The following is a 12,634-nucleotide window of genomic DNA, read 5'->3' as shown; positions in this document are numbered from 1 at the left end:
AAAGTAAATGAACAGGTGTTTGTGTTTTGCCTGTTTCTTTCTGTAAGTATATAACCAAACCCAGTTCTGACGAGACAATTCTCTTTCATAGACATTCTCTGTGAACCTTTGCTGATGTGTGTTTTGTAGGCAGTTTCCGAGGAAGGGGCAAGTGTGCTTGTCCACTGCTCTGATGGCTGGGACCGGACGGCACAGGTGTGCTCGGTGGCCAGCCTCCTGCTGGATCCGCACTACCGCACCCTGAGGGGCTTCATGGTGAGTGTAGCCAACGGGTCACTCCCAGTGGCAGCGCCTGGACTGCAGTAGACTTGTTTTCCCAGCTTTGGGCAATTGTTTTTCTTGTCATTATTTATTTTTCTTTTAGTTGCTCAGCAAGGTTAAACAAAGGGGAAAAAGTCAAACAGGCTTGTGGTAAAGAGGTGAATTTCTGGGATACTGAAATCATTTCAAATTAATGCTGTTGAATGTGGATTTGCTGTTGAATATGAAGTATATTCAGTCGTTTGTAAAACAGTGAGTTTTATACATCATTTTCTGGTATTTCAATTTTGGGGTAACATGAATATATAACAGAAAACACTTTTCAGAAAAGTATTTGGAGAAAAAATTTTCTATATTACATGTGCATAAAGTCCTTGGGAGGAAAAACTGTTTTCACTTCCAGGTTCTACTTTTTAAGTCATCCTTCACAACTCTGAATCAGAATTCTGAAAATTTCCTAGTTTTGCTGAAATTCATGAGTACATTCTCTTCTAGAATTTGAACCTTTTCGGTGTCAAAATGTGCCATGTAGCTTCCAATTACAGAATACTTGCTTAGATGCCTGGGATGGTGAATTTAGGCTAAGCTGGTATAATTTCTTTAAAATGAATTAACCTCTTCACCAGATTTGATAGCAGATTTGCTTCATTGACTCTGGACTCCACGCTAGGAATAGGTGCTGAACACCTGTACTGCTAGACCGCCTTATCCAATAACGTTGGCTGACACGCTGCAGATTAAAAAAAGGAGGCAGCCTTCCTCTTGGGCAGTATCTTCCTTTTTTGAAAGTGTCTAGGAACTTCCAACTATCTGTGATAGCACTGAGACTTCACTCCTACTTCAGACCCCTCGTGGTCTGAGGTAGGGAGGGCTAGGATTCCCTCATTTACATTTGGGGAGCAGTTCTCTGCTGCCTTGAGGCCTCTCTCCTACACACCCTTTTCTGCCAGTGACTCAGTCTAACTATGCCCCATTAAAACCATTAAACTTACAACCCAAAGAAAATGTCTTTAGAGTTGTCAAGGAAAGAATCCAATCAGTTCTTTTTTTGTTGTTTAAAGGGGAATACTCTGGCCACTTTAGAACATTGGTAATATTGATGGGACTATTCCACATTATTTGATTACATAAATACCTGTATTTTTTAAAAATCTAGACTGTTTCACACTATAGATTCATGTTAATCCCTATTCCAGAGCAGGGGCAAAACTAAAACATTCCTACACCCCATCATTTTGGAACTTTTTATTTTTTAAGTTTAGAATTCTTTTAATGTGTAGTAAGATCTCTAGGAAACATTCCTGATTATATTTGTAAAAAGGTTGGCATTGTACATGTTATTGAGAGGCAGCATTGCATAGCGGCTAAGAGGTGGGATTTGGAGCAGATTGCTGGGCTATCAAGTGGCATCCACTGCTTCTGAGTAGCGTGATGTTGGGCAAACACTTAACTTCTCCGTGTTCAGTCTCCTCTTCTATAAAAGAATGATAGTACCCATCCCATTATTACTTGGGATCATACAGAAAACAAGATGAATAGTGCCTGCTGCACAGGACACACTCGGTGGGCAGGGTTACGTTCTCACTGCACTGTGTTCTTACACGTCCGTTCCCATTTATTTTTCCTCTTTTCTTCACCTCTGCCCTTTCTATTTGCACCTGTCTTGTTGTGGATAATGCATTTGCTGATTACCCGGAGATAGAGACCTCTGCAGCAAGTACCTCTGAGTACCTCCAAATTCTTCGACATTATTGGTGTGGTCTTTTATGTTTTGTTTGCTTCTCTTCACGACGTTTGTTCTTTCTTGAACAGGTATTAATTGAAAAAGATTGGATTTCCTTCGGTCATAAGTTTAATCACAGGTAAATGATATTTTAAAATCTGTTGATTTGAATGTTTAGAATGAAAGCCACTATTTTCTGAAGTTTTTAACTGAATATCCTAGGGAAATAGTCTTGTTTTTGAAAGGCTTCTTACTTTGTGTACCTTATTCCGAAAGTCCAAGTTTTGTGGTGTGAGTTGTAGACAGGTAAGGGAAGTTTTAACTGATTACTTCTGGTAATAGTTGGATAGAACTGTTAAATTGTTCCAGAAGAGACTGAGTATGCTTATTAATTGACCTAGAAGGGATCAGACTTCCTTCTTCCCTAATACCTTTGATTTATTTAAATTATTCCATTTTAGAAGTACAAATATTCACTTTAGGCTGCAAACTGTAAAATGCCTGTGAACAGTTTTCCTTTGACATTTCACAGTGGGATCAAGTTGGGCTGGTCCTAAAGCACTTGTGTCCCGCACGCCTGTCTCTGGAGAGGTCAACCAGGATGGTGGGTCAGGCTTTGGAACCAGACATACCCAGCTCCAAATCCAGGCTGTGGTATTTACTGTCTGTCTTTGGATCTCTCACCTGTGGAATGGGGACGCCCTCCTTCCACAGGGTTGTAGCAAGGATTTTTAAGAAGTATAACTAGTCCGGCTCCATAACTGGCCCATATAGAAGGCTCTCAGTAACCACAAATTGTTGTTTTGGGGACTAACAGCCCCCTTTTGAGAATGTTAATATCTGTCCTGTGCTGTGGTGTTCTCTAATCTCTGAATCTTAAATGTTATTGCTGTATACTCTAGTCTTTGGTGCTAAAATTTAAATTGGAGCAGCATGTTAATAATAATTTCATTAGATTGTTTGGTGTATTTATTTATTTTTGAGACAGAGTCTCCCTCTGTCGCCCTTGGTAGAGTGCTGTGGCATCATAGCTCACAGCAACCTCTAACTCTTGGCTCAAGCAATTCTATTGCCTCAGCCTCCCAAGTAGCTGGGATTACAGGCGCCCGCTACAACTATTTTTAGAGGAGTGGTCTCACTCTGGCTCAGGCTGTTCTCAAACCTGTGAGTTCAGGCTATCCACCTGCCTCTGCCTTCTAAGTGATGGGATTACAGGTATGAGCTACCATGCCCAGCCTTGGTGTATATTTTTAAATGTTTCAATGTTTTCCTAAAATAAATTTAATTTCATGCAGCTCTCCAAAAATGTTTTGTATTTAGCATTAATTGATCACTAACTGTATAGTTTTCTGGAATTCTATTTTTATTTTTCTGGGAAAATGATAATTACATTTTACAAATGAGAAAATTTAAGCCCACAAACAATTAAGTCTTAATTGTTCTTTAAAATCACATTTTCAGTTTGGGAGTTCTATTATTTGTGAGGCAGTTAGGATCTCTGAAACAACAGACAACAGACAGAATAAGGAAATGACTGACAGTCAACTGGACAATACTTTGATGAGAAAAAAATAAGATGAAGGGGCTGGGTGCGGTGGCTGGCTCCTGTAATCCCAGCACTTTAGGAGGCCGAGGAGGGTGGATTGCCTGACCTCAGGAATTCAAGACCAGCCTGAGCCAAGAGCGAGACCTTATCTCTAAAAATAGCTGGGTATTGTAGCGGGCGCCTGTAGTCCCAGCTACTTAGGAGGCTGAGGCAAGAGAATCGCTTGAGCCCAAGAGTTTGAGGTTGCTGTGAGCCTTGACACAACAGCACTGTACCCTGGGTGACAAAGTGAGACTATCTCAAAAAATAAATAAATGAATAATTAAAATAAAATAAAGCTACCAAAGGTGAGTGGAGTCAACACTTCTCATTGAGAGATTTCCAAAAATCTTCTAATGTTTCCACTTTTGAGAAACTCTTAAAGTAATCATTGCCCATTTCTCTTCTTCAAGTTGACTATCCATTAATAAGATCAGGTTCTTAATCGTTAATTTGTCTTTGATGGCACCAGAGCACACTTTTGGATTCTTTCTAAAAATCACATAATAGCAATAGGCAGTCTTCATTTAAAAATCAAGGCAGAGTGAAGGAGAAATACTCTTGAAAAATAAAGATATGGGAAATAAAAAGGGATATGTGGAATCTGTGGTCATGTGGTAATAAAATTATGTGACAAGTTTTGAGTCTCCTTTCGAAATTGGAACATCCCTAGAAACTTGGGAAAGCAGTGTTTCTTTTCCAAGTGGTCTGTCTTCCTCATCCCTTCCCAATAAACAATGCAAACCTGAAAAACTCTAAAGTTGTTTAGATATGTCTTCTTACCCTCTTATTTGTCCTTAAAGTAGACAATTTCAAAAGTTCTGATGTACCTTTAAAGTTTGAATTAAAGAATATCCCTTTCCATGTAAAGTTTCCTTGAATTTTATCTCTAGAACTACCACTTCCTTTTGTCACTACATGAACACATCCCTTCTGTCTAGACCTTCAGTACAAATTTTCTCTGGAAATTTTGTATTTCAAAAGTTAGTTTTCAACTTCTTCATTCCAAGTTTTTAAGATAAAATTTATTTAGGTACTAGGGTAGCTTTCATGATTACTTTTGCATTTATGGCTTTATAATATTAAAAAAATTTGCCTTCAAAAATCTCTAATATTTTTACAGATATGGCAATCTAGATGGTGATCCAAAAGAAATCTCTCCAATTATTGACCAGTTCATTGAGTGTATCTGGCAGTTAATGGAACAATTTCCCTGTGCCTTTGAGTTCAATGAGAGGTTTTTGATTCATATTCAACATCACATTTATTCCTGCCAGTTTGGAAACTTCCTATGTAATAGTCAAAAGGAGAGACGAGAACTCAAGTAAGTGTTTAGGGTTTAATTTTTATCAAAAGATTTTGGCGATTGAGAATTTAGTCTTTATTACTTTGAAGACTTTCATTTAGTCACATATTTATGCTGACAGATTAAATGATTTAAATGTCACCGATTGACAAAGATATGTCCTGGTTTACTCCCCCTCATTTCTGCCTGATATACATAGAAGGTTGATAGACACACTATTTTTTTTTTTTAAACTTTCTAAAGAAAATAGTTTTTGCATTTAAAAGGAAAATGTTAGAAACTTTTGGTAAGGATTGCAAATATAACTGGGAAAGCAAATTTGAAACTCAAGCTGTTTATTCAGATTAAAATGTATTGATTTTATCCAAGGGTAAAAGTGGATAAAATGTGGGCTTTATAATGAATTATAGTAAAAAACTTAAAGTGATTTAGCAAGTACAAATAAGATAACACAGTTGAAATTTTCATAGAATAAAAATGATTGTAACTGTGGTATATACAACATCAGATTTAATTCTGGGACTGATCAGTTCAAACAAAATAGACTCTAGTAGTTTTATACTGTGTGAGTTAAACAGAAAGAATATTAGTTTTTCTAGAGAATACTAGTTTGTTTTCTCGAAGGAACTTCAAGTGCAATTCCTGATAAATGGAGATTTAAATAGGCTCACCTGCATAGGTATGAATCCTGGTTTTTCCACTTATTAACTATAGGACTTTGGGAAATTACTTAATCTCTCTTTTCCTCAGTTTCCTCATCTGTAAAATGGACATATCTAGTAGGAATTCAGTGAAGATTATTATTTTTTTTTCAGTGAATATTAAATGAGAAAACATGTAAAACATTTAGTGCCTGGAAAATGTTCAGTGACTATTTGGGGAGCCCCCCCCCCCCACAATTACAGAGTACTTTTTTCTTTTCCACTCAGAGGAATTATACTTTTCGTTAAGGCAGGTACAGATAGTAGAGGAGTTGAGATTATTACAAAAATCTTCATGAAACTACAAAGATAAATTCCTCTGCTACAGAACAGGGACACTTCGTATGCAGATAATTATTAATTCCTTTAATATTACAGCTTTATTATTATTTAATATTATAATTATTTAATGTTATGGCTTTAATATTACATATCTACTATTTGTTAGAACCAAAATGGGACATTTTCAGATTCATGTTCTTAATAAAACAGAATTCAAGGAAGAACATACTCATTATGGGCTCACCTGTGGAAGAATCGGGCCGACTACTTGAATCCTCTGTTTAGAGCTGATCACAGCCAGATCCAGGGAAGCCTTCTTCTCCACACAACACCATGCAACTTCATGTACAAGTATGTAAACTTCTGAGAATGCTCTAGCTACGGTATGAACTTGGATTCTGGTACTGTTTAACATTCTGTGGCAAAAGTGTACGCAACACAGATGTTTGAGAAGAGGCTTCTGCACCACTGGAAGAGGACGCTTGTGTGTCTGGGGTGGTATTTGTGCCTGTGTCTCTCCTCCCTCTTCATTCCCCCAAATGTGGAATTCTTTGCAGAAGAATTGATTTATAAGAATGATATCTCAAAAATACAAGTTCTAATTTATTTTTTAAAAGCAAATGAAAGAAAATATACCAAATGCCTTATAAGTCAAATGTGTAGTCACAGGTTTCAATAATGAGCGAGACATAGCTTACCTTTTTGTCTCTGCTGCATCAAGTCCTGGAGGGAATGGTTCCCTTATGAAAATAACTTATTTTAAGATTGAATAAATTGAGATGGGGAGAGCAGTGTGCCAGGTGTGAACTCGGTATGTATATTTTATCCTTTGGCTTCCTCTTAGTCTTGTATGATATGAAAAATAACTCCGTGGTCAACAAAAAGACAAACACAGAATAAACTAGAAACCACATTCCACCTCCTCCTCCTCACTCCCAACACGCACTTAATCTCTTTTCTTCCTCCACAGATTTCATTCCCCAACATGTTTTTGTTCTTAATTGTTTCAATCTAATTATTTCCCTAGAACTTTATAGCAGAATACTAATTCTGTCATACTAAAAAAAAAAAAATGCGACTATGGTTTGTGTAAAACACCAAACAGTTTTAAGAGCTGGTGAGACACAAATCAATTGTATTGAAAATAATTTACTCAATAATTAAGTAATGAGGTGAGGGATATATTAACTAGTGTAATGTAAGCATTCCAAATTGTATATGAAATCAGCACATTGTACCCAATAAATGCATTAATGCATAAAAAATAATAATTCATTAATAGTCAGTCAACAAATATTTTATTGAGGATCAGGCACCATCACTGTGGATAAAACAAGGCAGGACCCAAGACGGTGCCCTCAGAGTACTTGCCTAGAATAGAGAGTGGGTTTAAGGTAAGTTTATAACAGCACCACTTCTTCTCATTTGTATTCCAATGTGCTTTATTGCATAGGATTTACTGTAAATGCAAATGTTAGTTTTTGGTCATTTGTGATAAAAGCTAAAAACTCTAAGTTTAAAAGACTGTGCTATTTAAAAAAAAACTGAGAAGATTTGAGGGTGTGAATTTTCAGATTGTATTATGGTGGTAGCTTAACGCTCCATCCTGCCTTCCAGGTTCTGGAGTGGAATGTATAACCGCTTTGAAAAGGGCATGCAGCCCCGACAGTCGGTCACAGATTACCTTGTGGCAGTGAAGGAGGAGACACAGCAGCTGGAGGAGGAGCTAGAGGCCTTGGAAGAAGTAAGCCGTTCTTCCCATGTTAATCTCCTTTCTGTACTTATTTCTTTAAGAGTGGTGCTCCATCAAAGCCTCTCAAGACTTGGTAGATAGGTGTGGCAATATAGCCACATTGTGTTTTTAAACCACAGCCCATCAAGGTGAGCACCCAGATCACGGAAGCCCAAAGCCTAGACATTTAATCCATTTCAGGCGTGTGGCTTACGGCTTGCTTCTCAGTTTGCTGAATTAGTTGGCTGTTCCTACTAGTTCAATGCTCCAAGTAGGTCAGTGTTTTCAGTTACTGTTATTTGAAAGTAAGGAAATTCTTTCTGGAAAAGTGTGAAGAACAGTGAAAGAATAACATCAGATGCATGTACTTGTAGTAAAAAATCTATTTCTTCACTTTTAAGAAGTATAATATTAATTATACTTAATTAACAATATTAATCTATAAATGGTAACTAATAGATGGACAGGGAGGTGATACTTAAAGGTTTTTCCTAAGTGGGTAACTTTGTTTCCAGTGATACCACGCTAGGTCAGTTGACCACTAAACCTTGGATGCTTTGTCATCTTAAAACCTCCTACCATCATCATGTCCTTCAGGGGCTGAAGAACTGGCCTAAATTCCTATTATCTGGGGCCTGAATTCTGAATTGAGAATCAATGTTTTAAATAAATGAGTTTTTTTTTTTTTTTAAACAAAAAAAAGATCATATGCAGTGTAGGAAAAATGTCTTAGAATTGAAGCTGGGAAACTGTCAGCAGCTAAGTAAGGTACTTCATTATACATCACAAAGCAGTGATGTGACTACAGGATAAAACTTTGGCGAATGTCTAAATGAAGATTGGCAAAGTATCACCAGTTGAATTCTAAGTCCGTTCCTTTATGGAATTATACAGGGGAGGGTTACCTGCAGGTCACCACTGAAAATGACAGCTAGGGGGAGACGGTGCATTAGGGTTGAAGGTCCTTCAGGATAGAGAGAATCAGTTAGAGGCAGCTGGTGAGGCGGACGCTTCTCTTTCTCCCTTAATATTCTACTAACCAGCACCTTTCAAAGAAGATCTTACGTGCAGAGTTGCAAACTCAATCACATACTGAGACCAAACAGATGAAACAAGATTCACAAACTTAAACTACTGGTTTTGAGAACTTCTGAACCTAGGGGTAAACCTTACTCCAATAATAAATCTGCCACGTTCAAACAAAATATCTTTAGACCTATATGGACAGCTCTGTTTTACATATTTTACATAATTTGTGTACTAACCCTGTTTGTGCATCAAAATCACCACCTTACAAGAAATCCGAGCACCGAGGCTCTCTAAGCTTAGAGATTCTGTTGGAGAATTTTTAGAATGCCACAGATGCCACCTTGAATTAAAGAATACACACAGAGAACTGGAATAAGTCACAAATTAGTTTTTTACAATTCTGGAGCCATGGTAGGTAGATGCTGCCTGACCTTTTGCCAAAGTCCCCTCATGTCATTATTGGACCATTTTTATTTATTCTTCCTAAAGACATCCAAACTTCATGAAAATCTTAGGATCCTTTTAGTCTATTCTCGCATTCTTTTTGCTAAAATAATAAATTAAAAAAAAAAAGTTCTGAAAGTACCTTAATGAAAAAACTTTGGCTTTCATTCCTTATAACAAAGACAGAATTCCTTAGCCTAGCATTTTAAATTTATCCATAAGCTAATCTACTACATCTTTTTTTTGCAGCTTTGGCTGCAGATGGGCTTGAACCCGCCACCTCTGGCATATGGGGCCGGTGCCCCACTTTTTGAGCCACAGGCACCACCCACTACTACATCTTTTAACTTTGTTCTCCACTATTCCCCTTGCTAACATTTAAGTACTTTTGCTTCCTGGACACAATTTACACCTTCCTACCTTTGTGTTTTTTCCTCTCACCGTCTCCCCCAGCCAGAAATGCCTTTGAACCCTCCCCAGAATGGTAAAGTTTTGCACACTCCTGTTAAAAATGTTCCTTTCTTCCTCTGCTCTTTTTCTTCTAGCCATTCCACCCTATACCTCTTAAATAACTTTTAACTCTTCCAAATTCCTGCAGTATATGAACTCTGCCTTTCTTTGCTATAACACTCCAAGTAGTTCATGGCTGGATCTGTACTTATCTCAATTGCTCTCATTACCCAGCACAGTGCTTCTGCATGTATATTATATAATGCTTTTTGAATGAATACATACTTTCTGATCTTGAAACATCTCTTCTGCTGATATTAAAGGATGAATTCTTATAAAATACATTTTCAACAATTCAAATGTCTATGACCTGATGAATGGAGAAATAAACTATGATATGCTCATAATGGAACACTAGTCAGGCAGGAAAAGGAATGAAGTGCTGATACCTGCTGAAGCACAGATGGACCTGGGGGCATAAGCTACGTGAAGGAAGGCGGCAGACAGGCACAAAAAGCCCCGTGTTGTGTGACTGCACTGATGTGAAATGTCTGGACTAGGCAAATCCAGAGAGAGAGGAAGTTGAATAGTGCTTGCCAGAGACTGTGGAGAGGTCAGAATGAGGAACGATTGCCCCCAATAAGTATGAGGAGGTTACTGGGGGAGAGGGGGAAGTGAAAATGTTTTAGAATTTGTAGTGATGTTTGCACATCCTTGTGAATATACTAAAAACAACTGAATTGTATACTTTAAAATTTATGGTAAATGAATTACATCTCACCTTAAAAGTTAGATAATAAATATCTCATTCTTGATTTTTAAAAAATGTTGAGTACCTGGGAGAAGAATCATTATATAAATGATATAGGTACACAAAGGAGGGAGCCTAGCAATTGCCAGATCCTTCACCTGTGTTATATAATTTACATTTATAGAAAAGCTCTGTCAAGGCAGGTAACATCATCTTAAAGACAAAGAGAGCAAGCCTCACAGATTTTGTCTAAAGTCATAAAGTCTAGGTTTGAACCCACATCTGAGTCCCATGTTCCTGACATTATACCCAGCTGGGAGGTGATTAATACTGTGTAATAGAGGCATGCATATTTATGTATATAAAGAGATAAATTATTTATGAATTTCATTTAAAATTGTTATTTCTTTCATAGAGGCTGGAAAAAATTCAGAAAGTCCAGTTAGATCACACTCCAGTGAAGAGTAAGCAAAGTGAACCCAGCAGACCTTCAGGGTTTTCTACCTCCGACAATAGCACAGCGAACACTCCCCAGGATTACAGCGGGAACATGAAATCATTTCCATCCAGGAGCCCTTCTCAAGGCGATGAGGATTCGGCTCTGATTCTAACCCAAGACAATTTGAAAAGCTCAGACCCAGATCTGTCAGCCAACAGTGACCAAGAGTCCGGGGTGGAGGATTTGAGCTGTCGGTCTGCAAGTGGTGGTGAGCGCGCTCCGAGTGAGGACAGCAGCAGGGACCGGGATTCCGACGAGGCTGTGTTCCTCACTGCTTAGCGTTTTCCTTTGGAGTTCCAAAGAAAAGGACACACAAGAAACACTTCCAAAACTAAGGGAACAGTGCAATTAAAGAAAAAAAACAACAAACCTCAAGAAATGGTACATCTGAGAATTATAAAATGCAACTATAAAAAGGGGGAAAAAAGTCATACTTTCTTTAGATGTGGAAGACGAGGATGTAGCCCTTTCTTTTATCAAATATAAAGAAAATTATCCACCATTTTGAAACTCACTCTAGACTATGAAACTTGTTACTGCAGAGTGGTCCCTTCTGTCATTACCTGAAGTTCTCAGTGTAAACCCTCCTTGTCAGAGCAGGTGTCACCTCAAAGAGCTCCTAGCCCTCTCCCTCACACCTGTTATTATTTTCAATCTGTCCTTTTATTTCACTTCCACAATCATATTTTGTGTTTTCTAAAACATTTGACATTACCTTTCTTTCTGACTCTCTTATCAGTATTTCTAGAAACAGGGCACATTATTGAGATGCATTTTGAGGGGGTTAATAGATTCCTAAGGAGCTTTGAGAAGCTTTGTAATTGCTTATCTCACAGGAATAATATTCACTTTTCCTTAGATAATATATTTTTAATAATAATAATATTGCTGCCTTTTTCCCCCTCGTTTAAAAAATACTAAAATTCACATTTTTTTCTAACATTGGTCTAATACCTAACGAAACAGAAGCAACATTCATTCTCTGAGTTTTACATATGAATTCAAATCATTATAGCTTTCTTAATAACAACTCCTTTATTACTGTTGAGAGACTTCAACAGTATGAGCCCCCCACCAGCTGGATCCTGAAAGTGTAACCCTGTAAAGTTAGTAGGGTAAAACATCAGTGAGGGGAAACCCCAGTTAAGAGCTCAAAAATTTGACTGTCATGTCTATTTAATGAGGGGAGTAAGTTTTGTCACCTATCGTTTTAGAAATTATGTAACTGGTTAATGTGATTTAATGAACGTTAGTTACCCTGATGACCACTGACTGCTGAAAGTTAGTTTTGAAAAGAGTTTTTGTTAAGATGCATTGCCATGTCTGGGCAGAGATAAATAACAGTCATAGTGTTTGGTTTTTAAATATTAGTACACCCTAGTTTAAAGGGATTAATTTAAACTTAATTTTTATAGTTTGCATCAATATTTTGAATATGTGAAAATTTTCAAGGAGAATGTACTAAATTTTGCTGAAATGAGAACAAGAAAAAGGGCAAGAAAGTGACACTGCTAAAATCTCTAGTATAAAAGATTTGAAGGGAGTGTCGCAATATAGATAAATGAAATAATATAGTGTATGTTATCATATTTAAAAATAGAATAGCTATAATATATAAGAAACCTGTAATATAAAAGTACTCTGTTAATGTAAAAGACAAAGCAAGTGTAATTCTTTTAGAGTATAAATTTTAAGCATTCTCTGTTGAACAGTTCCCAAAGTAAGTAGTACAGGAATGTTTATTCGTTCTCTAAAATACACTGTATGTAACAAGAAATACCTTGCTAATGGTAAACACTTAGGGTAGAGTGGTAATGGCTTTCTCATTTTATAACATGAGTCACTACAAGCCATTCTTATACTTATTCACT

At 37.2% G+C, this 12,634-nt stretch overlaps 1 protein-coding gene across 1 annotated transcript in view; it reads left to right on the top strand.

Annotated features, from left to right (window-relative positions):
- Positions 1 to 12,634, top strand: part of MTMR7 (myotubularin related protein 7) — a 93,382-nt gene extending 80,748 nt beyond the window's left edge. The window contains exons 9-14 of the mRNA XM_053578731.1: positions 130 to 255; positions 2,074 to 2,123; positions 4,693 to 4,893; positions 6,069 to 6,209; positions 7,476 to 7,602; positions 10,680 to 12,634. Of these exons, the coding sequence (XP_053434706.1) occupies positions 130 to 255; positions 2,074 to 2,123; positions 4,693 to 4,893; positions 6,069 to 6,209; positions 7,476 to 7,602; positions 10,680 to 11,042 (1,008 nt within the window). The 3' untranslated portion in view covers positions 11,043 to 12,634. The remainder of the gene's footprint in view (positions 1 to 129; positions 256 to 2,073; positions 2,124 to 4,692; positions 4,894 to 6,068; positions 6,210 to 7,475; positions 7,603 to 10,679) is intronic.

The sequence above is a fragment of the Nycticebus coucang genome, chromosome 24 (assembly GCF_027406575.1).
Source record: "Nycticebus coucang isolate mNycCou1 chromosome 24, mNycCou1.pri, whole genome shotgun sequence".
NCBI lineage: Eukaryota > Metazoa > Chordata > Mammalia > Primates > Lorisidae > Nycticebus > Nycticebus coucang.
This window is presented reverse-complemented; position numbering and strand designations above follow the sequence as displayed.